Source organism: Hypanus sabinus, chromosome 1 (assembly GCF_030144855.1).
Source record: "Hypanus sabinus isolate sHypSab1 chromosome 1, sHypSab1.hap1, whole genome shotgun sequence".
NCBI lineage: Eukaryota > Metazoa > Chordata > Chondrichthyes > Myliobatiformes > Dasyatidae > Hypanus > Hypanus sabinus.
Genome location: NC_082706.1, coordinates 100078822 through 100106438, shown reverse-complemented (window position 1 = coordinate 100106438; position 27617 = coordinate 100078822). Strand labels below are relative to the sequence as shown.

Sequence of the window (27617 nt, the reverse complement as noted above, 5' to 3'; positions counted from 1 at the left end):
CAGGTGGAGTTTAGATCCAGTTGAATGGGAGGGATTGATTGGCCTTCTCCAGTCCTGAGGTGTACGATTCTCTGGCCTGGCAGTATGTTGCCCCTGGTGTGCTCAGCTCTGGGTAATGCTTTTTTGTCTTTCTTTCCTTTGTCAGCATACGTCCCCGAAGAGGAACTGAAGGCAGCTGACTTGAGCAAGGACCTGCCCGAGGATGAGCTGCCTGCGGCGGGGGAGCAGGACTGCAAGTTCCACTGCCCGAAGGAGGAAGAGGAGAGCAAAGAGGCGGCCAGCTGCCAGAACTCACCGGCCAGCATGACGGCCAATCCTGAGCCGGGCGGTAGGTCGCCCGTCAGCGATGCCAGCGACCAGCTGGCGGACCTGCGGAGCGTCTCGTCCAAGGACGGGCAGGAGCGGGAAGAGGGGCTGGCCGAGGACAGGCCGCCGGCCTCGCGGGACAGCCTGGCGCAGATGAAGGCGGCCTACTCCAACCTGCTGAGCAGCTCCTACTGGACCAGCCTGGGCCTGGACCTGAAGACGGCCAACCAGGCCAGCGGCAGCGGCAGCAGCAATGGCAGCAGTCACAATGGCAGTGGTGGTGGCGTAGGCTATGACTGGCACCAGGCCGCGCTGGCCAAGACGCTCCAGCAGACCTCCTATGGAATCATCCAGGAGCCTAGCCTGTTCAGCACGGTGCAGCTGTATAGGCAGCAGAACAAACTGTTTGGGTCGGTGTTCACCGGCGCCAGCAAGTTCCGCTGCAAGGACTGCAGCTCGGCCTACGACACCCTGGTAGAGCTGACCGTGCACATGAACGAGACCGGCCACTATCGCGATGACAATCGCGACCGGGACCCCGACAACCCTCGCAAGTGGTCCAAGCCCAGGAAACGCTCCCTCATGGAGATGGAGGGCAAGGAGGACGCCCAGAAAGTCCTCAAGTGCATGTACTGTGGCCACTCCTTCGAGTCCCTGCAGGACCTCAGCGTGCACATGATCAAGACCAAGCACTATCAGAAGGTGCCCCTCAAGGAGCCTGTGCCAGCCCTGGCCTCCAAGCTTCTGCCTCCCAACAAGAGGAGGGCACAGCAGGAACCTCCGCCCTGCTCACCGGAGTCTGCCCCAAATCCCTCAGGCTTGCCTGCCGGAGAGTCAGCCTCAGCCCAGAAAGCAGCCAATCCTTACGTGACTCCTAACAACCGCTATGGCTACCAGAATGGCGCCAGCTACACCTGGCAGTTCGAGGCCCGCAAGGCGCAGATCCTCAAGTGCATGGAGTGCGGGAGCTCCCACGATACCTTGCAGCAGCTGACGGCACACATGATGGTGACCGGGCACTTCCTCAAGGTCACCAACTCCGCCTCTAAGAAGGGCAAGCAGCTGGTGTTTGACGCAGTGGCTGAGGAGAAGATCCAGTCCATTCCCTTGCCTCCCTCCACCCCGGCACGGTTGGTGGTGCCCACTGCCCAAGCCAAGCCCGAAACCTCGCCGCCGCCGCTGGTGAACGAGAGGAAGGAGCAGGAAGAAGAGCCGGCAGAGGAGGACGAAAAGGAGAGGGAGATAAAGGAGGAGAGGGAAGACCATGATGAGAAGTTTGAATCCACTTCCCAGTACCAGTATCTGCGGGAGGAAGATCTGGATGAGAGTCCGAAAGGTGGTATTGATATCCTGAAGTCTCTGGAGAACACGGTCACCTCTGCCATCAACAAAGCCCAGAATGGCGCTCCCACGTGGGGAGGCTATCCGAGTATTCATGCTGCTTATCAGCTCTCAGGAGCGATCAGACCCTTTCAAACGGCAGGGCAGAATGCCCAGTCAACCCCATTCTACACCAACAACCTGAAGGCCCCATCTTCCGAGCACCTGGCTGTGGTGGAGCCCTCAGAGTGCCAGTCGCCGCCACCTCAGAAGAGCAACGTCCATGCCATGGAAGAGCTGGTGGAGAAGGTTACGGGCAAAATGACCATCAAGGCGGAAGAGAAGGCTGCGGAGAAAGAGCAGGCAGCTGCTCCCAGGATCAAGGCTACCTGCGGCTCCTCATCCCCGGCCGTGAGGGACTCACCCAGGGCCGAAGACTGTGAGGTTTCAATGCAGCCATTGAGAAACAGCGATGGCCAGGAGGTGAAAGTGAAAAAGGAGACCAGTTTGGACAGCTCTTTCCCAAATGGGACGGAGTGTTTTAGGTCAACAGTCAGCAATGGCTGTAACAGTATGGCGATTATCACTGACCAGTCACCTGAGTCACCATTTGTCAATCCACTCAGTGCTCTCCAGTCAATTATGAACACGCACTTGGGCAAGGCAGCCAAGCCCCTGAGTCCCAGCCTTGACCCCTTGGCCATGCTGTACAAAATCAGCAACAGTGTGCTGGACAAGCCCATCTTCCCTGCCACTCAGGTCAAGCAGGCGGACATTGTGGACCGGTACTACTATGAAAATAACGATCAGCCAATAGACTTAACCAAATCGAAAAGCAACAAGAAGCTCATTTCCGCCATGACGGAGACGATTCTCTCCACATCACGGGAAAACGCGCTGTTGGACATCTCTGACATGGTGAAGAACCTCACGGGACGGCTGACGCCCAAGTCGTCAACGCCCTCTACGGTGTCGGAGAAGTCAGAAGCCGATGCCAGCAGCTTCGAGGAAACCTTGGAGGATATCTCTCCCATCCAGAAAAGGAAGGGCAGGCAGTCTAACTGGAACCCCCAACATCTCCTAATGCTGCAAGCTCAGTTTGCAGCCAGCTTACGGGAGTCTTCCGAAGGCAAATACATCATGTCGGACTTAAACCTCCACGAGCGGGTACACATTTCCAAGTTCACCGGCCTCTCCATGACCACGATAAGCCATTGGCTAGCCAACGTCAAGTATCAGTTAAGAAGGACAGGTGGAACGAAATTCCTGAAGAACTTAGACACGGGTCACCCAGTTTTCTTCTGTAATGATTGTGCCTCACAGTTTAGGACTCCTTCCAGCTACATAACTCACCTGGAGACTCACTTAGGGTTTTCTATGAAGGATCTCTCCAAGTTATCAGTAGAGCAACTTCGCGAGCAGCAGGCGGTTTCTAAGGTGATACCAAATAGGTCCGTGAACTCAGTTGGGATGTCCGAGGAGGATGTAAACTCGACATTCCAGTGTAAAATGTGCAACAGGACATTTGTAAGCAAACATGCGGTCAAATTGCACCTTAGCAAAACACATGGCAAGTCTCCAGAGGACCACCTGTTATATGTAACTGAGTTTGAGAAACAGTAGCACCCAGGTAAGCAAAATGTTCCCATGTGCCTACTGGTTAATACACAGCATGATGGAACGTTTAAATGAATATTTTCCTCAAATGTCCCAATTGTTTTGTTTTGATGCCAATGCCTCCTAACAAGTAATCTTCAGCCGTATAAAAGCAGGGAAGTCATGCTGAATCTTTATAAGACACGTTTCTGGCCTCAGTGGGAGTATCAGGTTCAGTCTGGTATCCTCATTATAGGATACGAAAGTATTAGAGAATTACGAGTGACGGGAGATTTAGGAGTGACAGGGATGGATTGGAGAAGATAGGGCTGTAGAGAGAACTAATGGAAGTACATAAAAGGACAAGGGGTACGGACAGAGTGAATGGCGAGAGCTGTTTCCATTGGTGAAGGAGTCAAGGCATTAATGTCATGGGGACAAAAATGAGGGAAAGAGAAGGAAGAGTAATATGAGGAGAAACTTTTCAAAGCAGTGTGTCTGGTCAGGATCTGTTGTTGTGGAGCAGGCAGGTTCCAAAATTGTCTTAAGTGGCTGAGTGGATAAGTACATGGTGAAGAAACATTTACAAGAGGTCTAACATGAAGAAGCGGAGAGTTGCTCTGGTAGAGAGCTAGCATAGATATAGTGAACTGAATGGTCTCCTACTGTGCTCTTTGGTTCTATGAATCAGAATCCAATTTATAATCAGTGATTCATATGACATGAGATTTGTTGTTTTATGGTGGTAGTACAATACAAAGACATTAATTAATATAAACGACAAAAATAAATTGTGCAACTAGTAAGTAATAACAAGGTTGTGTTCATGGGTTCATATATCATTAAGAAATCTTAAGAGGAGGGAAGGTGTTGAGTGTGTTGAACTGTTGATTGTGGGATTTCAGGCTTCTATACCTCCTCCCACACATCAAGTAGAATAGGGGAGCAATTCCCTTTTTTACCTGGAATCCTGTGAACAGATAGTCTGTTGCCAAATGGCCAAATTCAGATTTGAATTCCATGAGCACATATTAAGTTTGACTGCTGAGGGAGTGCCTTAGGTAACACAAGGAAAAGGGAAAAAAAGGCACAGAAATATTAAAATGTAATGACATCTCTGCATTGTTACCCTTTGAACTTTAAACTGAAATTGTCAACATAATTCCAAAATACCCGCTGTGGTATTGTGATAAGAAATAAAGATTATGATTGAACCTGTTTTTTTCACACCGAAGGTTGTGTTATTACATGCGGTTGTGATGCACTTTTGTAAATTAAGTGGGACTTCTAAAAGTCTTTAGTTCAGAGCTGAAGAACAAGAATTGCAGATTTTGCTGGAAGTTGAATGTTTTCAGATGTCTAAATTTAAGCATCTCATGTTAAATATTAAGAATGAAAATATTTGCTGTAAGTGGAATCCCAGAATATTTTGGGATTGTTTCTGTGTATGAACTATCAAACACTGTATTTTTAAATTTTTGGAAAAAATGTCAAAAAGATCCACAAAAAGGTTGATGGGAACTGCAGCTGAAAATCACAATTTCCTGTATTTTATTATTGTTTATTGAGGAATTGAGGGTCATTGGGAACTGGCTCAGAAGCAGAGTTCAGGCCAGCATAGATCAGTCATGATCATATTGTATGGTGGGGTGGGCTTGACGACCCCAGTGGCTCACTCCTGCTCCTATTTTCTTGTGTTCTTGTCTTTAGAATATCAAAAAAAGCTCACGTGAATTGATACACTGAGGACATTTTTGATGGCCAGCACAAAATGCAAACTAAAGTATTGCCCAGCCCAGAACTCACTGCAGAATTTGTAACAGTTTTTAGTTATATGCGAAAGAATTAGGCAGTGGTCTTACTGCATGACAGAATAGACTCAAGGGATTTGATAGCTTCCTCCTTGTTCTTTCCTGTGCATTTTTGGGTAGAAAGTATGAAGGAATTTGAAGTTTATGGTGTCTAACCCAGTGAAATTGAACTTTCAGGAATTTAGGGCAGATGGAGTGAAATATTTTCTACTGCTTGGGGACTTTGAGGCGAAAGGCGGAGTCTTTTCTGGGCATGGTGTTGGGAGTTTGAAGTTGTCTGCAAGCTGCAATTGATGTCAGGTTGATAGTTGATTTTAATCAGCAGTGTTTTGGATGATGAGTTCAGGTCACAGTTCAGCCATGGGGTAATTGAATGTCTGAGTAGACTCAATGACTGTGGCCTTGGGAAGGTACCCATTCAGCACCTATATTCATGACTCATTTGCTGCTGAGTGACTGTATTGTGAAGTCAGCAAGGATGGCGGACTTGGTTTCAGAACGTCTGCCTGACCTGGCCCATTTCAGTGCTAACCTCAAGATGGACAAACAAATGTTAACACAGAGGTTTAACTCAATTGTACAAATCTTGTGCATAACACTGAGGAGAGTAAGTGTAGCCAGGACATACAACTTCAAATATCAAAGTGTTTGCTTTTTGCGGTTATACATTTATTGGATATTATCGTCACTGGCAAAGCCAGCATTTATTATCCATCCTTAATTGCCATTGAACTGAATGGTCATTTCAGGGGGTAGCTAAGAGTCTGGAGTTCGTATTGAGCAGCCTGGATCAAAGATTTCCTCAAGGTCATTAATGAACCAGATGAGTTTTCACAACTTACCAGTAATTACATGTCATTTGTAATACGCACTGCCTTATTCCAAATTTATTTAATTAACAATTGGCAAAAGGATTTGAATTTATCTCCATATCATTCAACTAAGATTCTGGATTACTAACCCTGAATGGAATTTGCAGCTATATAAAACTTTGATTAGTCTGCACTTGGGCTATTGCATGCAGTTTTGATTGCCCCATTACAGGAGATATGTGGAAGGTTTGGTAAGGGTGAAGAGATTTACCAGGGTGCTGCCTTGGTTACACAAAATGACCGATAAGGAGAGATTGGACAAAGTTGGGTTGTTTTCTCGGGAGCACTGGAGGCTGGGAGGAGACCTGATAGTGTTCTATAAAATCATGACAGGCATAGATAGGGTAGGCAGTCTTTTACCCAGAGTAGAAATGGCAACCACAAGCGGGCATCCATTTAAAGTGAGAGGGGGAAAGTATAAGGGTGTTGTACTGGGGAAATTTATTTTACCCAGAGAGTGGTAGTTGCCTGTCATGGGATTCCAGGGATGATGGTGGAAACAGGTACAACAGGGGAGCTTAAGAGTCTTTAGATAGACACATGAGCACGCAGGGATAGTGGGATATGAATCACATGCAGGCAGAAGAGATTCGGTTTAATTTGACATCATGTTCATCACAGACGTCATGGGTTGAAGAACCTGTTCCTGAGAAGTATGTTCCATGTTCTTTGATATGGAACTACCATGTTCCTTTGTCTCTGATTACAATGTCCATCATGGTTCTCCAATGAATGTCACTGAAAAGGTGAATGGTACAGGCCAACTCACTTGGCGTGACCATCGTCTCTGTCAGTCACCAGGGGTTCTACCAGTGGTCAAGGTTAAGTAGTTGACTCATTTGAAGTTGACCGATCACACCTGCTCAGCTCTCTGAAAATCAAGCCTCACAACTTTAGTTCCATGAAGTGAGAAGGAGGGGCACTGAAGCTGAGGGGTGGGGGGGGCAGTATTACAAGCACTCAATGCTAAAGCCCACATTCTGGTCTGTTCTCCCATCTCAATTTGTCTGGTAGCCCAGGATCACATCCTGAGAGGCTCAGGCGCTGATTGCCAGTTAATTGCTGACAATGGGCATTACGGCGTTTGGATACAGACACTGCAAAGTGGAGTAGCAGATATTCTAATGAGTTTGACTCCTTGATTGCCCTTCTCCATTCTTGTTGATAATGAAGAGCTGTCGCCATTGTGTGAAGGCTCGTTTCAGACGTCAAAAATGCATATAATTTCTTTTATACATTGATAATACAGATGATTGCAACACAGACTCCTTGCAATAAAAATCATAAATGATGCCTGGCGTAGCCGGAGCTGGCACGTTTATTGTGCTGTCGCCTTGTGTTTGTCCAACTCAGATGGAGTGTTGAAGAAAACAGCAACAGGATTTAAATGCTAAGGGGAATATGCAGGAAACAGAGTACTGAGAGCACACTATCTCAATATATTTGGTTACCCTGTACAAAAGCCAGCAGGAATGTCTTATACATGCTGGGATCCCTCTGGTCTGTACCAAAGAACTTCAGGTTTAAATGAGGGGAGGGAGATGCTTACATTTTTATTTGTTTTCCCTATAGATGCTAATTTATTTCCAGCCAGAGAGAAGACAGACTGAGGTGAATGATACGCATGTATTCTGGTAATTGTAGAGGGCTGCAAAGAGAAACATAGGTAGGGCCTTAGTTGTTTTGGGACAGAACAACAGCATAATTTCAAATTGATATGAAAAGTGAGCTTTCATTGCATTTGTTATCCCAGGAAATATACAGCAAGGAAAGCTCATTTCAAAGGGTGATGTGCAATCGCGGCTATGGTTTCCTAAATTGTACTGTATAATGGATTGGCATATGGAATGCTGTGGCCTCAGAGATTCTCTCCAGATTAAAAATTAGATTTTCGTATTAAGGTCTGCAAATTGGGTGGAACCCTGCCATTTTGCTGCATTGAGGTGCTTGGAATGCAATGCAGCTGAGGCACAGCATGCATGGCCAGAGAGCACGATTTGTCTTTGTGAGCTGAAAAAGTGTTGCAGGGGTAAAATAAACCTCTAAACAATGCAAAATTGTCTTACAATGTTTGGTAAATGAACAAAGTACAACAACAGCCAAACTTGCTACCTGTTCCACTTAAAATGACAAGGGGAAGAGTGCATGGGAACACCACCAACTTCAGATTCCCTTATCAGTCATAAACCATCCTGACTTGGTAATCTCTGCAGCTTCATCACTATCGGGCCGAAGTCCTGGAACTCCTCACCTACCAGGCGGACTGCAGCAGTTCAAAGAGGAAGCTCACTGCTATCTTCTAAGAAACGTACAGATTGGCAATAAAAGCTGAAAGAGAAACTGAATGCAGGAAGAACTTAGCCAGTCAATCAGCATCTGTGCAAGCTAATGTTTCAGATCAGGAACCTTCCTTCAGAACTTGGGGAGAGTAGAGGTTTTACAGTTTTCAAAGCAGAGCTGGGGGGTGAGGGTGGAGGTGGAAGGTGTAAGAGAAGTGACTATATGGAGTTTAGCTAAGACACAAGAGGCTGCAGGTATTGGAATCTAGAGCAATAGACAAGATGCTGGAGCAACTCACAGTCAAACAGCAGCGTTGGAAAGAAATGGACAGTGGGCATTTCAGGCCGAGGTCCTTCAGCAGTACAGATGCTGTCTGTTGACTGTCCATTTCTCTTGACCTGACCAACTGAGTTTCTCCGCCATCTTGTTTGTCAGTTAAGACAGATCAGGTGACAAGGAGCAGGAGTATTGATTGTTAGGGAGGCATCTTACAGAGACAGGTTTTGAAAGGGACACTAGCATGGTCATGGGAAGCAATGAGCAGACAGTTACCTGAATTCAGTATCTATTCCATAAGGTTGCCCAGATAGAATATAAAAAGTTCACACAAGGGTCTACAGAGGCTGGAATCTGTAGCAACAATAAGATGCTGGTGGATCTTGGTCACGTCAAGCACTTTCATTCTGTCCAAAAGAGGCAGGAATTCCTGGTTGCCACCCATTTAAATCCCACTTCTCATTCCCATTCCACCATGTTCTCCTGTACTGCTACGATGAGGACGTTCTTAAGTTTGAAGGAGCTACACCTCATATTACATCTGGGTAGCCTCCAACCTCACAGCATGAATCGATTTTTCTAACTTATGGTAATTTTCCCCTTCTCCCTTCTCTCTTTTTTTGTTTCTGCCTGACTCCCGTCTTATCCTTCTCCTCACCTACCTATCACCTCCCTCTGGATCCCCTCCTCCTTCCCTTTCTCCCATGGTCCACTCTCCACTATAATCCGATTCCTTCTTCAGCCCTTTACTTTTTTTCACCCATCACCCTCCAGCTTTGCACTTCATCCACGCTTCCCACAAACTCACCTTCCCCCTCAACTGGTTTCTCCTATTACTTGCCAGCTTGTTCAATGTTCAAAGTACATTTATTATCAAAGTATGTATGCAGTCTACAACTCTGAGATTTGTCTTCCTGTTGGCAGCCACGAAACAGAGAAACACCATGGAACCCATTCAGAGAAAGCATCAACCACCCAACATGCAAAAAAAAAAGAGCAAGTCATGTAAACGGCAAAAAAATGAGTGAAGAACACATAGAATATTAAACATCAAACCGCAGAGTCCTTGAAACAGTCTAGAAATGTTCAGTCTAGTTCAGTTCAGTTTGATTTAGTGCTGTGTCATTTGTTGACTGCAGGCCGCAGAGCCAATCTGTGTTGAAGTACCTGGATCAGAATTGTGCAACATAACATTAAAAAAGGAGTAACCAAAAATGCATATAACACGAACTGCAGAGTCCTCTAAAAACAAGTCCAGTCCACAAGCCACGCAGTTCAAACTTTGCCCGAGACCAAAGACTCCTGCACCTTCCTCTAGCAGCAATGAGCAAGACAGAGAGAGAAACCAGTCAAACACAGGTAGACAGCGCTGAACGCTTGCTCGTCTTCCACTCTCATTGATTTTAATCTTGCACCACCTTTTAATCAGTGAGAACGGCAAGCAATGGAGCCGATCATGGATTTGCGCTCCACCATTAGACCGCACACTCTGCTCTCAACCTCTCTCACAATCACGCTGAATTCCCTCGGAGACAGCGAAAATGGCAGATCGCTCAGTCAACTCAAAACACAACGTTGTCAAAACATTGTCAAAATGAAATTTTCAGGCTCCAATTGCATACAGATTAGTCATAGAAATATAGTTAAAAGAAGAAGGAGAAGAAAAAGTAGTTTTGAGAACTTCCTGCAGCACATCACTGTTAATTGCATCAGTCGCTGGTGTCATCTTGAACAACATTCTTTCCCCACCTACTTATTCTGGATTCTTCCCCCTTACCTTTCCAGTTCTGATGAAGAATCCTGGCCCCAAACATTGATTATTTATTCATCTCCATGGAACTGACCACCTGAGTTCCTCCAGCATTTTGTGTGTTTTGCAGATGCTGGCAGAACTCAATGGGTTAGGTAGCAACTATGGAGAGAATGGACAGTCAACATTTTGATTTGAGACCCTTCACCTGGATTTACAATTTAATCCAGATGAAGGATCTGAACCTGAAATGTTGACGTGCCATGTTCTGTCCATAGGGGCTGCCTGTCCCATTGAGTTCCTCCAGCAGATTGTTTGTTGCAGAAGATGAAATATTGTTCCTCTAGCTTATGTTGGGTCTCAGCATGTTGGTGGAGAAGGTCACAGAGGGACAAATTGGAATAGGATTGAAATTGGGAATTAAAATGGACTGTAGCAGGAAGCTCGGGGAATAGGACTGGGTAATGTGTTAAACAATCACCCAATTAAAGCTGGCTCATCTGAGATGGCCACGCTCTGTAAATGAATAAAAAAAATGCCTGAGAAATCTGAGGAGTCAATACAACATTTTCATTTGAGAGCTAACTATATCTGAATTAGAATTATTAAAGCAAAGATATGCCATGACAAACACTGTGATGTCCAATTTATTCCTTGTCTGAGAAGAGCCTGATCATTTTTAAATGATGACAGTCTATCTCAAGCATGGAATAAAGCTGTGTAAATATGGTGACAACCTTTCGCTTGTTCTTTTCCTTCAGCATGTCTGAGGCGATTTAAAATAAAAGAGAATGCATTTTGTTTACTTAAGATTTAATGAAGATTATTTTAGACACAGAGGGAGCTTTAACAAACTCACACCATGCAAATAACCTCTACTATCCTCTGGAGTCTATTGATTGGCACCTTCAAGTCCTTGTGGGTTTTTGACTGTTAAAGTATTGATGCAGACCAAATACTTTGTTAGAAACGTGTGGAAAAAATGTGGAAATACTATTATCCACCTTGTAATCAAGCAACAAAAGTCTGATTGCAACTTTTAAATAAGTAGCAAATATACAGATCCCAGGTCTATTATGGTTCCAAAGGAATACTCTTGGTTAAGTGCTACACCGTAGCTTACAGTGATGGAATGGCCTGAGGGTACCATCAGGTATCCTAATTCTCAGATGCAAATTTCTAGGTACAATGTAGATTTTGGTGGGTGAGGTGAGGCAAGACCATCACCTATTGGTCTTGGAGGTCCACATTCCAAGCTCCTGTACATTGGTGAGAGAGTACCTCAGGGCATTGTCCTAGCCTCAACTATCCTCACCAGCTCATCAGTGACCATCCATAATATTGCCAGAAGGTGGGATGTTAACTGACAATTGCACTATATTAAATTCTTGCTTCAAATCCTCCACTAATGAAGCACCCCATGCCTGCAGATGGCAAGAAATCGCTCTGAAGCACATGCTGATATGTGGCAGGTAACATTCATGCCTCAACATTTCCAGGCAATAACATTTCCAATGAAAGAGAGTTTAACCAGCCACACTCAATGTCCAATATCACTATTGCCTAGAGTCCTACCATCAAGGTCCTAGGGGTCACCCTGACCAGAATCCCAATTCGAACAGCCATAAAATTGTGGCTACAAGAGCAGGTGTGACTCTGTGGGTCCTGAGAATGAGTCACTGCCTGAGAGCACAGATAGTTTCTACCATTTTCAAGGCACGTCAGGAATGTTGTGAATGAGTTGATATTCAACAACATCTGAGAAGGTCAGCACCATCCAAGACAAAGTATCTTCCTTGATCGGCAACCTAACCATCACCCTAAGTACTCACTCTTTCCCCCACTGCCTCACAGTGGCTTCAACTTACAAAACACACCACAGGTATCTACCCTGGTTAATCTAATTGCATCTCCCAAACCGGTTGACTCTATCACTGGTAAGGAGAAGAATTTCAGATGTAAGGGACCAACACCATTGTCAGATTCCCGTCCACATGGCTTGTCACTTTGACTTGGAAATAGTTGGGTTGTTCTTACATTGTCATTGGGTCTAAATCCCAAACCTCCTTCCTAACAACACTATGGGAGCACCTTCTGCAGAAGGACAGTAGATGTCATAGAATCATACTGCATGGAAATAGGCCCTTTGGTCCAACTCATTAAGCTAACCAAGTTTCCCATCTAAGTTTGTCCCACAACACTCTAAACTTTTCCTATCCAAATGTCCTTTAGATATTGTCAATTTTCCTGCCTCAGCCACTTCCTCCTGCAGCTTGTTCCATATACCCACTATCCTCTGTGAAAAATTTGTCCCTCAGGTTCTTATTCAGTATTTACCCTCACACGCTAAATGTATGCCATCTAGTTCTAGATTTTCTGGCCCTGGGTAGAAGACTAGATGGGTTCAAGAAGGCTGCTGACCACTACAGGGTAGTCAGTGATGGATAATAAGTGCCTGCCTCGCAAGCCAGAAAAATTAAGAAAATTAGTGAATTGAAAGGCTGAATGGTGAAGGGAAGGTGGCGTGGAGAATAGGTAAAGGTTGGATGGGCTAAACGGCCTGTTTCTGCACTGTAAGTTCAGGGCTAACATTAGAATTGTCACTGCATTAAGAATTTACCACAGGTAAAACAGCAACACTAAAGCCAACACTGAGAGATGTCAGTATGATGGCTATTACTGCTGAGTTGAGTTCCTGTAGCCAATCGCAGGCTATTAATAAAAACCAAGCTTTCAGAAACACAAATCTTAATGCTCCACCAAGAAGTTACACTTAAAATTAGAACTGTTTCCGAAAACATTGCTAAGAGCTAAGCCAAATCAAATAAATCATCAGTGGGAAAATCTCAGCTACCGTTCTTGTCAGTGGGTGGTAAAATGTTAGTGTTAATCTTTAGATGAGAAAGGCCTTAGTTTGGGGGCTGCAATTAAAGCTGGATTGATTTTTTGCCACATAAAGTATGAGAGGAGTAAAATTTTATGTCATTGTCATCTATTTATTGGAAATATGATGCCAGAGCCTGCATCCAACATGGTTTAGTGGATCTGCTATTTAAGGGCTACAGAGTTTGACAATAAAGTTTGGTTGAATGATCAAGCCCCTAAATCCTACACTTGCTTCTATTGCAGGTGCAAGCCGAATTGTTGTGTGTGCTTTTTTTAAAAATCAGGTTTATTATCACTGACATGTGTCACGAGATTTGTTGTTTTGTGACAGCAGTGCAGCGCAATACACAAAAACAAAAGTTACAATAAAAATATTAAAAGTAAATAAATCGTACAAAAAGAGAGCAGAACAGTGACCAGAAATCTGATGGCGGAGGGGAGGAAGCTGTTTTTAAAATGTTGAGGGTGTGCCCTCACACTCCTGTACCTCCTCTCTGATTGTAGTAATGAGAAGAGGGCACGTCCTGGATGGTGAGGGTCCTTAATGATGGGTATCACATTCCTGAGGGAACACGTTTTGAAGATGTCCTTGATGGTGGGGAGGCTGGTGTTCACGATGGAGCTGGCTGAGTCTACAACACTCTGCAACCCTCTGAAGCCTCCGTGTGGTGATGCAACCAGTCAGAATGCTCTTCGCAGTATTTCTGTAGAAATTTGCTAGAGTCTGTGGTGACCTACCAAATCTCCTCAAACTCCCAATGAAATACAGCCTCTGGCATGCCTTCTTCATGATTGCATTAACGTGTTTGACCCAGGACAGAGCCTCTGAGATTTTGAATTCCAGGAACGTGAGGCCTCGATGAGGGCTTGTGTGTGTGTATGAGTGTGTGTGTTCTCCCAACTTGCCCTTCTTCAAATCCACAACCACTCTTTGGTCATACTGATGTACTGATGTTGAGTGCAAGTTGGTTGCTGTGACACCACTCACCAGCCAACCTATCTCCCTCATGTATGCCTCCTCATCGCCACGTGATACTCTGCCAACAACAGTGATGTCATCAGTGAATTTACAGAGGGTGTTGGAGCAATGCATTGACGCACAGTCATGAGTGTAGAGAGAATAGAGAGAGCAGTGGTATAAGAATGAATCCTTGAGCTGTAACTGTGTTGATTGTCAGCGAGGAGATGTTATTTCTGGTATGCATTGACTGATGAGGAAATCAAGGATCCATTTGCAGAGGGAGTAGCAGAAACCCAGGTTGACTTGTTATAATTCTTTTGGCTCTGTCAATATGTGAAGAGGCCTTCCTGGGCAGGGAAGAGCAGGAGAAGGGAGGGTTTTCTTGATGAGGATTAATGTTACTACCTTCTCAACTTCTAGCATTCAGAAATGAAGAATTAATCTTCAGATATAAGGAAGTACAAGAACAAAAACATTTATTTTCAGACTTGTAGCAAAAGTACAAGTCATTGGTCATTTCTAGTTCCTCAGCTAAAGGAAGGATATCATTAAATTGGAAAGGGTGCAGAAAAGTTTCACATAGGACTGGGAAGCTTGAATAATAAAGAGAGACAGGACAAACTGGGAATTTTTTCCCCCTTGAGGTGTAGGAGACTGAGGCGTGACATTGTAGAGGTATATAAAGTCATAAGGGGTGTCACAATTTATTTTTTCCCCAGCAGTCTCAGTCTAGAGGATATAGATTTAAGGTAAGAGAAGGAAGGATTAAAATTGACAGGAGGGGCAAGCTATCACACGGAGAGTGGTGGGTATCTGGAATGAGCTACCGGTGAAGAGGTATGGGCGAGCACAGCTGCAGCATCTGAAAGACTTCTGGGCAGGTACAGGGATAGGAAAGGTTTAGACGGATAGGCCTCTGAACAGGAAACACAGGAAAATCAGACCAGCTCAGAAAGACATCTTGGTTGACATGGATGAGTTGGGTTAAAGGGAGGTTTCCTTGCTCTATAAGTCTATGACTCCAAAATATCAAATTGCCAGCAGAAAGGGCTACTTAGCTGAATGGTGTATTTGGGGAAAGCATGTGCCCTTAATACCATGAATACCCTTAACCGGAGCTGAATAGAATGGGCTTCAGGATCTGAAAATCATTAGGAATGATGTTAGAAATACCATGTAATCACAATATAAACCTGGTCATTAAACAGCATAGAATCTCACCTATAGAGTGTAAACAGTTTGTCACCGCATTCCTTACGACAACTTTTTAAATCCACTGTTTCTGATGGTATCTTTTTCAGCACAAGCCATAGAAACTGCAAGGAAAGATATATGTTTATGAAGCTTTGTTCATGATTTTGGGAAATCCCAAACCAGTTCATAGACGTTGAAACATGTTTAGACTGTAGTTACAGTTGTAGTGGAGAAAGAACATCAGTCAATGTACACACAGGGAAAAGATCAGGACTGACCCTGCAGTGCTGTGCCAAAGACATGTGGCATAGTCAACAGTGCTGTCTTTTAGAGTCATAGGGCCACAAAGAAGTACAGCTCCGAAACAGGCCCTTCGGCCCATCTAGTCTGTGTCGAACCATTGAAACTGCCTACTCCCATTAACCTGCCCCAGGACCAAAGCCCTCCATACTCCTAACATCCATGTACCTATCCAAACTTCTCTTAAATGTTGGAATCAAGTTTGCATGCACCACTTATTCTGGCAGTTCGTTCTACATTCTTACAACCCTCTGAGTGAAGAAGTTCGCCCTCATATTCCCCTTAAACTTGTCATCTTGTGCGAGGTCATCCAGGGCATGATCTGCTATATTAGGCAGCCACTATTTGTTCTATGGCACAGTTTTATGGAGTAGAGTACTTATTTCCCTGAGTCTCACCCAATGTTTACCCCTTTAACTAACTGAAGTAGAAAGTAACCGAGTCACATCACGATGCACTTTATGGGATCTTGCTGTGCTCATGTTTGCTGCTACATGACAAATGAGCTTACAGTTCATAAGTATCTCACTGGCTTCCTTCACAAAGTAAAGCACCTTGATACTCCCTGAAGTTCTGTAGAACATCTTGTGGAAGCATGCTATTCTTCTTTTTAAAGATGTTCCCTAAAACCTACCTCATTAATTAAGCTCCTGTTTCTCAACCCTAAGATGTATGGCACTGCATTGGAATTTGATGCACTCCTGTGAAACACCATGGGCCACTTCTTATCACGTTCAAACTGTGGTTTAGGTGCTCTGGGATTTAGTAGGGATGATTAGTACTGCAGGTTGTCCCTCAGTCTAGTTAGTAGAAAGGAAAGGAACTGAGCATTTGAGAGAGAATTTTGTTGCAGATGTACTGGGAATAAGACAAGTGGATTGATAGGATTGATCTTTGGATGGGTGAAATGGCCTCCTTCTGGGTCATTATAAGTATGTTAGCCGATTCTTAGGTTCATTCCCAATCTTTTTCTTCCTTTACCTGCCTATCTCCTCCCTCACTTGGCTCCACCTATCAGCCTCTGTCTCTTGCCCCAACCTTTTTATACTGACCATCACCCTCTTTATTTCCAGTCCTGTTGAAGAATCTTGAGCGAAAACGTTGACCCTCCATAGATGCTGCCTAACCTGCTGAGTTCCTCCAGCTCCTTTGTGTGCTGCTTCCAGTATTTTTGTCCAGTTTGTGTCTTTTTCCTGAGGTAGATATGAAGCTCCACTGATAATTGCCCCATTAGAAAGACATCCCATGACCTTCAGCTGCTCAGTATATGCAACAAAAGTAACTGAGTGCTGAAGCAGAACTTAATGTCTCTTACCTTCTGACTGCAATCCTGGATGTTGTCCTGTGACCTAAGACTACTTTGTAAAGGGAGAACTTAAATAGTCTTCTCCACTGCTCCCCAACTACCCTACTCCTTCAAAATTATTTTCTGAAGTATAATATGTTCAAAATATTAAGCAAATTAGTACAATTTTCTTCATGCATCCATCCTCCCATCCATTCTGACTCAGATGTTAGTTGCAAGAGTGAACTGAAGAATGAGGGTGTTTTTCTTCAACTCTGTTGGAGAGAGTGCAGAGGGGATTCACCAGGATGTTGCCTGGACTTGAGAATGTCATTTGTTTGGAAAGACTGAACAACTGGGCTTGTTTTCCATTGAGTGCAGGAGCTGAGGAGTGACCTGATGGAAGTATCTAAGGTTATGAGAGGCACAGATAGTACAGTCGGTCAAACTGCATTTTTTCCATAGTAGGGATATCAAAGCCAAGCGGCCGTGGTTTTAAAGTGGGAGGAAGAAGTTTTAAAGGTGATCTAAAAGATAATTTTTTATACTGAGTGTGGTTAAGATGTTGAATTTGCTGTCAGAGGAAATGGTGAAAACAGATACAATTATTACATTTAAGAGCTTTAGACAGACACTTATAGGAAAAAGCATATGGAACTGATGTGGGCAAATGGGATTAGTGTAGATAGGGGAAAAAGGCTGGCATGGAAGTGCTGGTCTGAAGGGCCTGTTTCTTTGCTGTACTACTCTATAACTCTATGATGTATGGACTCCATTGCTAGAAGCATACATACAGTATATAAGCAAAAAGTTCTCTTGGGATGTGTTCTTGGATTAAAGAAACCACAGTGAGCTAAATCACTATTTGCTCTCTTATCAATCAAGCAGATTGGTATTAAACACCTAATGCCAGCACATTGATGGGTGAATGTGCATTTAACTTAACAGCGAGGTCAATAATAGTGTGCAATGGTTCAAAGGAGCAGGAAAAGGACTTCAAGGGAGAGGAGGTGTGAGTGCTAGAAACCCTCATCACCTTATAAGGTATCTCTGATGAAGTCTTGTGGTTTTATATCCTACAGGTTTGTGAACAAAAAAATTGATGGTGGGATTTCTCTTAACAGTAGATCGGATGGTCTTTTATGATTCTAATATTTATTCAGGGTGGGAGGGAAGAAACAGGCAGTGCACAAGGCAGCCATCAGGCAAAAAGACAGCCGTAATTTGTGTGGACAAGCCGTTAACATTTTTAAGAGAAATATCAGACTTGTCTGTCTAGTGTTCAGGACATCAAAGCCACAGTCTCATAAATCAATGATATTAACACAGTTTACACTGATGTAAAGCAGGGTCTGTTTAAATCAGCACCAACTGTATCATGTTGCTTTGACATTGAGTCCAATGCAGTACAAATTGATAAAAGATGTGAAATTCATTCTTTTCAATTCCTCATGGCCACATCGCTCCCAGTCACCAGAACCTCCTCCAGCACGCAACCTGCTAAAATCTTTACACCACTCTAATTTTAAACACTTTACCAATGGCGGCTGGACTTCTGACCAACAAGGCCTTGAGCTACCGAATTTCTAAACCTCTCTGCTACCCTTCCTCAAAGTTCAAAGTAAATTTATTATTCAAGTATATTTATGTCACCATATAAAAGCCCAAGATTCATCTTCTTGCAGGCATGCACAATAAATCCAAGAAACACAATGAAAGACTGTATCCAACAGGAGGGACAAAAACCGATGTGCAAAAGACAACAAGTTGTGCAAATACAAAAGAGAAATTAATAAATCTATAAGCAATAAATATTGAGAACATGAGATGAAGAGTCATTGAAAGTGATGGAGCATGTGAAGTTATCCTCTCTGTTCAATTCCTTGTTAATGACATTAACTTGAGGAACGTTCAGATCATACAATCATGGGGTAGAACTGTACTTGGCTCACCTTCTCTTCCTTAGAGAATCTGTGTGACACCAAGACAACCTGGAAGTCAAATACAAGTGTACCTGATTACCACTTTGCTGCTGAATTTTGACTCAAAGCTTTGTGGTCATGAGCTGAGGGGCTGGATGCATTTTGTACCTGGCTCCTCAGTTCTGCACCAGGGATGACCAGCCTAGGTAATGTGTCTCCATTCATTACAATGAAGTCACTGACAAGAAGATAAATGTGGCTTGATAATTTTACTTAACGGGTTTATATATTTTTTGATTATTTCGTATTACTTAAGGCGAATTGAACTACTGGTGCAGGGGTTAGTCTCATGATCTATCTCCTGAGGCCTACTCACAGCTTGGAATCTGCTCCACTTCATTGGATGAGCACCAGATACAAAGGATTAGCTTGGCGCTAATGTGCCAATTTGGAAGATAAGGCCTTGTTCCTTGTGTCTCACTGGGCATTTATGGAGCAGTGTAGAAGCCAAAGGAAGGCAGAGATGGGGATAAGTGAGAGAATTAAACAGTCGGATGGCTGGAAACTGGGTACCATGGTTGTGACTGAACAGAGGTGTTCTGCAGATCTATCCCTAGTGTAGAAGAGATGGTAACAGGAGCATTTCAAATTGAAATTAGTAGCTGTTTCACCTGGAGAGAATGGGGCATTGGAGGATAGTGAGGGAAGTGGTGGTGCATCTCCTGTGATCACCTCGGAAGGTACCATGAGAAGCAGAGTTATTTATGGTTAGATGAAAGAACAGAGCAATGTCATTAGAGGGAACAGTTCCAGTGGAATATGGAGAAGAAAAAGGGTGGGAAGGTATGTCTGGCAATGACTCTTTGCTGAAGATGTCAGCAATGGTGAAGTTGTCCATAGAAGGTAGAGATGGAGACTGAGGACAAGGAGATCCCTATCCCGGCTCTGGAAGAAAGAAGAATGGATGACTGCAGAAGTTGAGAATGAATAGACACAGTGCAGGGCACCGTCAAGAGCAGTGTAAAGGAATAGACAACTATGGAAGATGAGGATAGGCAGATGGAAAAAACTGATGGAGTTGAATGGATTTGCCCCAGGAAGCAAAGTGGAAGGAAATATAGACAAATGATTAGAGACTGTGAGTTTTACGGTGAAGGTGATGGTTTAAGGTGGAAATGAGTCATGTCAAATGAAGAAAGGGACTTTGGACAGGAACCATGTGAAGGTGAAGGAAAGATGGAAATTTCATTTTCTAGGATACAGACAAGTTGTATGAGCAGACTTATCAGGACCTAGTTGTGAATCCTATGCAGGAAGAAGAGGGGTGATGTGTGAGGGTGGGGGACTGTGAGAATAACGGGAAGGTCTTCAGAGTAGAAGATATGAGTGACAGTATGGGATAATGGTGGTTAATGTTCTAACCACCATTACTACTGGACTGCCCAGGAAGACATCCTTTTAATGCACTGCTTCATGCTGTCAAACCCAATAAGTAAGCTGTTAATCAGAATTAATAGGATCTTAGTGATTTTTTTTTGGTTTCTGTCTGGCTGGATATTTTTTTAATTATTAAGAAGTTGGCATTCTGCCGAGAAATAACTACACTGATTACAGATTGAGCTAGTAGTTGGGTTTACTTTCTGTGAGGCTGACCGACACACCTAGCTGCCGACCTTCAGCTGTCCTGTCAAGGTTCGTGGCTGATGGCAGTACAGTCCAAGTTGTGCAAAGACTGCAGCACAGGTAAAGGTAATCTGATTGGTGCTGATAGTCACACCTCGTGTGAACCTCCAGCAGCCCCTTTCCATGGCCCCAGATATCCTTTCATTCTTCTTACTCATGAAGTAACTCAGACTTCCCTTAAATATATCAGCTCCATTTCTCGCATCCATACTTGAGAGGAATTCAGTAACGGCAGCTATAGAGTAGATAGCTGGTATCTTTTTCCTGCAGTGGAAGTGCCTAATACCAGAGGGCATGGATTTAAGGTGGGGGAGGGGGGTTTAATGGTGATTTTTGGGACAATTTTGTTTTTACACAGAGTGGTGGGTACCTGGAACCCCGTACCTGGAGCCTGGAGTAGTGGTTTTCGACAGATAGAATAGAGGCATTTAAGAGGCTCTTAGATAAGTAAATGAATATGTATGGTACTGTACAAAAGTCTTAAACACACACACACACACACACACACACACACATATATATATATATATAGATAGATAGATAGATAGCTAGGGTGCCTAAGACTTTTGCACAGTAATGTAGTAATTTTATATATTGCACTGTACTGCTGCCGCAAAAACAAATTTCATGACATATATGAGTAATGATAAATCTGATTCTGATATGGGTCTCTACTCTGGACTGAGACTGGGAAGGGGGCAAAGAGGGGGGAATCATGGTTGGGAAAAGGGGAAGGGAGAGGGAAGAGAACGGGAAACACTCTGTAATGATCAATAAACCAATTGATTGGAATCAAGTGACCTTGCCTGGTGTCTTAGGGCGTCTAAACCTGCCACACTCCCCCCTCCCACCCTGGCACTCCTTCACTACCACTAATCCCACACCCCTCCCATGGCACTTCACCCTCACCATTCCCGACGTCGTTTGCTCCCACCGGATTTACAGACTCACTCTCTGCTCCACGTTGACGAATACAATACTGTGCAAAAGTCTTAGGCACCCCTAGCTATATGTATACCTAAGACTTTTGCACAGTACTGTTGAGAATGGAGCAACAGGGACATGTGCAGGCAGGAAGAGATAATGTAATTAGGTATCAGTAGATTAATTTGCTCGGCACGTCATGGGTCAAAGGGCCAGTTCTAGTGCTGTACTGTTCTTTGTTCTATGTCCTATACTCAGTGAATCCACGTATAACATGCACACAGTTCTCTGGGGTAGGAGGGTTCCCTTGAATCAGTTGTTAATAGAGGCTGGAGGGGCAGCATTTATTTTCCCTGATTGACTGGATTGATAGAGATATGCAAAATTATGAAGGAGACAGTTGGGGGAGATTTTGAAAATCACTTTTCCATGATGTTTAAAACAAGAAGCTATAAGTATCAAGTGAAAAGTTAACAGTTTAACGGGAATGAGGGAGAACTTTTTCACAACATAGGTGGTTGTAATCTGGAATTGACCGCCTGTGGCACTGGTGGAGGCAGAGACTCTCACATTAAGAAGCATCTAGAGTCCCCCAACCTGGGGTCCATGGACCCCTTGTCTAATGGTATTGGTCCATGACATAAAAAAACTTGGGAGCCCCTGATCTGGATGATCGCATAGGCATGGAAGACTTCTGTGTGTAAATTGGACTAGTACAGATGAGCGCAATGGTTGGCATGGAGATGGTGGCCTGAAGAGCATATTTCTAGTCTGTATGCCTCTGTTATTTCCAGATTAGGTGGCACCGGGGTGCAACAGTTAGTGCTTTTGCCTTGAGAACCAAAAGACCAGGTTCAACCCTGACCTTGGGTGCTGTATGTGTGGAGTTTGCATATTTGCTCTCTGCCGGCATGGGTTTCATCTGGGTGCTCTTGTTCCTGCCCACTTTCAAATGCACGTGGGTTAATTGGCCGCTGTAACTAGCACCCAGTATTAGGAGAATCAGGATGGAGGTGGTGGACATCTGATCAAGAATGCTGTACAGGGAAATTAGTAGGGGATGGAATTACTGGGAATGCTGTCAGAATGGTATGGACTCAATGGGCTGAATAGTCTCATTTTTGTCACAATGCAGTATGAAATATGAATTATTAATGACCATGGTGCATTGTGGAGCTTCAGTTTTGACGTTTCTTTGAAGTGGAATAATTTCCTCAATGTTTTATGATATTGAGTCTAAGTCTTGTTGTGGCAAATTCTGAACCTTTTATTGAGAGAAAAGGGCCCAGTCTGTCAAGTTTGTCTCTGATTCACGTGTCTCATCGGTTGCTCCCTGGAGATTTACTCTTGTTTAATAGTGATCTTGGCTTGAAAATTCTGAATAGTGTCCCACTTCTTGTTTGCTCCCCTAACCTTTGGCCTCCTCGGTTTGTAATTAAAACAGCTAAGTGGTAACTTGTGACAAAGCCAAGTGCAGAACATTCTGTGATCTAGGATGTAGCTGTCAGCATGGCAGATGCATTGCTAAACATGGATTGATGTTGAAGAGGTAGGTATCCAGTAAAGACACTGGAAGGTGGCAACCTTTTAGGAGGAAAAATAACAAATATGTACCGGGGAACTTCAGCTCTTTGTTTCTTTCAGATGGGAGATTAAAAGAGCCAGTCTGGTTTTGCAGATGGAGGTAAAATTATGCAGATTTTAACTCTGAAGATAGGGTAGTTCTGCTTCTTTGTACCGGAGTAGACCCGTTCGACACTCCTGCTTTGCCCTCATTCATCTCCTTCTATTGACACATTCCTGACTTCTCTGACTCCTTTCCTTCAAATCACAAATAAGAGAAAATCTGCAGACACTGGAAATCCAGAGCAACACACACAAAATGCTGGAGGAACTCAGCAGGCCTGGCAGCATCTATGGAAAAAAGCACAGTCAACGTTTCAGGCCAAAATCTTCAAATTGCTGATTTAGAGCTATATCCAGAATAAGGCTTGCATCAAAAAATTCATCTTATTTTCTATATAATTATTTCCCCTAATTCACTTTCTATAGGAGTAATGTTCTCTTTGTGAGCACTTATTTTTTCCTCTAGGCAAAGGACGATACCTCCCCATCCCTATCAAACAACATCTCTGCCCCTTGTGTCATTCAGTCTCTCTCAGTCTCCGCCAAGATCACAAATGTTTCTTTTGTTCTCTCCACTCTCTCCCTTCTCTGTAACCTCAAACATGTTTGATTTCTAACAATGACCTGATATATTAGCCTTGACCTGAAATATGAAGCCACAATGGCCTGAAATATTAGCCTAATTTGTTTCTTCAAAGAGGCTTCCTGACCTGCAGAGCCTTTCCAAAATTTATTTCAGATTTCCACCACCTGCAGCTTTATTTATTTTCTGAACAGTAGCTGTTCTCCTAAAGTATCCTGTAACCCTCAGCTGAATCATTCGAAGAGCTTCCCTGCTTCCAGTACATTTCTTTTTGTGGGAGCTTGCTGTGCACAAAATAATACCGCATTTTCTCCACTATGTTACAAGTCATGAAGTACATTGTAAAGCACTACATAAATACAGGTCTCTTCATCCTTCTGTCTTGCATCACTACCCGACCTTCTCAGGTCTAATGGCTGGCTAGAGGTGGTTTCTGGCTAACTGCTGTGATGGGTTGTGGGATAATGACAAGATATTGAAAGGGATAAATAAATCAGACTTTCGAACTTGCTCTGCTATTCAATAAACTCATGGCTAATTAGTTTTTGTTATTTTCCAAACTAGAATATAGAAATCTACAGCACATTCCAGGCCCTTCAGCCCACAATGTTGTGCTGACCATGTAACCTAGCCTAGAATCTTCCTAGAATTACCCGACCACTTAGCCCTCTATTTTTTAAGCTCCACGTACCTACCTAAGAGTCTCTTAAAAAACCCTACTGTATCTGCCTCCACCACCATCGCCAGCAGTGCATTCCACTCACACACCACTCTCTGAGTGAAAAGTTTACCCTTACATCCCCTCTGTACCTATTGCCAAGCACCTTAAAACTATGTCCCCTCATATTAGCCATTTCAGCCCTGGGAAAATGCCTCTGGCTATCCACACGATTAATGCTGCTCATCATCTTACACACCTCTGTTATGTCACCTCTCATCCTCCGTCACTCCAAGGAGAAAAGGCAAGTTCACTCAACCTATTTCTCAAAAGGTATGCTCCCCAATCCAGACAACATCTTTGTAAATCTCTGCAGTCTTTCTATAGTATCGACATCCTTCCTGTAGTGAGGTGACCAGAACTGAACAAGAGTACTCCAAGTAGGGTCTGACAAAGGTCTTATATAGCTGTAACATTACCTCATGGCTCTTGAACTCAAATGTAACTGAACGTTCCCAAATTTGAGGAATTTTGAAAAATCAAAACCGAAGAATGAAATATCTCATCAGCCACTGAATGAAATCTATCAGTACCCAGGAACTCGTCAACTCACAATTCCAAGAGATTTTTCAGTCTGACTTTCCTGAGCTCCTACCTTCCGATTTCTGATTTACATCTGCTTTTGGAATATAACTTGTATCCTCCATAATGAAGAAAAAGGCAAAATGTCTGCTTGATTCATTTAATTTACCATTTAATTATTTTCCCAGATTCACTTTCTATAGGACTGGAGTCCTCTTCGTTAGCACTTGTATTTTGACAAGTCACACGAACCATAAGGCCATATGATATAAGTGCAGAATTAGTCCATCTGCCCCATTGAGTCTGCTTCCACATTCACCTATGTCTGATTATTTTTCAACTCCATTGTCCTGTCTTCTCCCTATTACTTTTACCCTCACGCTTCCCAAACATGAACTTGTCAATTACTGCTTCAGCTAGCCTGGCCTCCACAGTGATCTGCAGCAGTGAACTCCATAGATTTACCATCTTTTGGCTGAAGAAATTCTTCATCATCTCAGCAGTAGAGGGACAATCCTTTTTATCTGAAGCTGTTGGCTTCAGATCCTAGAAGCTCCTATTAATTGAAACATCCTCTCCAGTCCTTGCTTTCTAGGCATTTTATTTAATAATCTAATTTTTCCCCTCCTTTTGTTCTTTGCCTTTTTTTAAAATCAATTTCCCCCATTCTTCTGACCTGCTACACATCACTGCTCAGTTATGATCAAGAGGAACTTGAGGAGCGCAGATTTCAAGGCAGAATCCCACAATCCCCATGGATTCTTTGCATGAGAATTTATCACCTGGCACATCCCTGTGATTTTTTTTCTCCCTCCACTTTTAAAAACTGAAAGCGAAAGTTTAATTTTCTCCACTCAACATAAGCCTTAAATTTCAGTGCCACATACTGATGGGGGTTTATTTATGTGTGAAAGCTATAAAAAGACCAGAGCTCTCTAAATTTATTGGCCGTTATTTCCATAACAAATCAGTCAGCAATTGTCTTCTGATTTATTTTTCCAAAGCCTGGGTAGAATTTAGGGTTTCTGGAAAGTGAAAGAAGCCGATATTGCTTTTGTTTAACCAAATGCACAAAGGAAAATTGTCAATCCCTAGCAGATCATGCATTTTGCAGCCTGGACCTGGAGCTAATGTGAGAAGGTACTTCCACTGAGAATAATATACTCGGATCATTAAAAGGGAAAGTAATTTCTTTAATTTGGGAATATTTGCTTAAAATTAGCACATTTTATTCAGAAATGTTCTATTCATCATAGACCTTTTTTAAATTTCAGCTTTTGGGATAAGGTCGACATTTACTGCTCATCCTTAACTATCCTTGAGAAGGCAGTGGTGAGCTACCATACAGTTACAGAGTGATAAATTCATACAGCATGTAATTAGGCCCTTTGGCCCAACTCCTCCATTCCCGTCTAAACAAGTCTTATTTGGTTGTGTTTGGCCCATATCCCCATAATAATTCTTTTTATCTGAGTATCTGTTGAAGTATATTTTTAATATTATTGATGTACTTGCCTTAGTCACTTCCTCTGGCAGCTTATTCCTTATATGGACCACCCTCAACATGCAATAAAATCTCTCTCCTCTCACTTTAAACACATGTCCTTTAGTTCTTGATTACCCAACCCTGGGCACCAGACTATGCTCATTCTCCCTGTTTATTCCCCTTATAATTTTGTACATCTCTGTAAGATGACCCCTCCACTCACTGCATTTTTTTTCAGGAGAAATAGTCTTGCTGTTACCAGATGTTGCTGTGGTTTTGACCATGAGGTCTGTTTACTATAATTTGTGGTGCTTAAATATTCTACATTTGCTATAAAGTCTTGCCCATTCTCCAAATTGTCAACTGCCTGCAGACAATCAATTTGAATAGAGACCTTTGTGTGTGATTTGTAAACATAGATATTCACAAGTTGTTGATGGCTGATATTATTAAGTAGTATTGGAGCTGACACCATCAAGACTAAATTTAAAATGAAATATGACGGTGTTTCAGTCCTTTTAACAATTATGATCTATCCTCAATAGAACCTCAAATTTAGTACCAGAAATTCTGTTGTGTGGGGCCTGTCTGTCTCTTGGATATGAGGAAGGGTAGGAAATGTGCTTCGCCTTCCTAGTTGTCAGTTTCCTTTGTTACAAAGCTGACTGCAGAGGATGGGCTGGGGGCTGATCTGTAGAGAGCCCACACATGCAAGATGGGCTGAATGGCCTTTTTCTGTCTTTGACTATTTTATGATTCTGCTTTTCATGTTCTTGCTGCGGAACATGAACTACAGCTCACTGAAACTTTCAACCTTTTCGCATGCTGAACTTTCACCTTGGCTAATGAGTCTGGGACTAGAGTCTCAGAAAAGGGTTTGACCATTTAGGACTGAGATGAGGGGAAATTTCCTCACAGGTGATGATGACTTTTGAAAATTCTCTATACTGAAGAGCCGTGGTGGTTCAATCACTGGGTTCATTCAAAGCAAAGATTAAAAGATATCTGGATATTAATAGAAGCAAGAGATATGGAGGAAACCTACACAGATCAGAGGTCATACAGCATGGCAACAGTCCTTTCAGCCCAACTTGTCCATGTCAACCAAAGTCCCTGTCTAGGCTAGTCTTTTTTGCCTCTGTTAGACCAATATTCCCCTAAACCTAGATAAAACCAGAGGTAATAGGTTTAGGGTAAGCGAGAAGAGTTTTAAAACAGACATGAGGGAGATCTTCTTCGTCTAGGAAGTGTTGAGTACTGCAACACACTGCCTGAGAGTGAGGTGGAACTAGTCATTGACAACATTTAAGAAATTG

General features: G+C 43.3%; 1 protein-coding gene across 2 annotated transcripts in view; it reads left to right on the top strand.

Moving 5' to 3' along the window:
* The window catches only part of tshz1 (teashirt zinc finger homeobox 1), a 286578-nt gene that overhangs the window by 97351 nt on the left and 161610 nt on the right, over positions 1–27617 (top strand). For both annotated transcript variants that reach the window (XM_059972824.1, XM_059972831.1), the window contains exon 2: positions 146–3256. In XM_059972824.1, coding sequence (XP_059828807.1) covers positions 146–3249 — 3104 coding nt within the window. In that variant the 3' untranslated portion in view covers positions 3250–3256. The remainder of the gene's footprint in view (positions 1–145; positions 3257–27617) is intronic.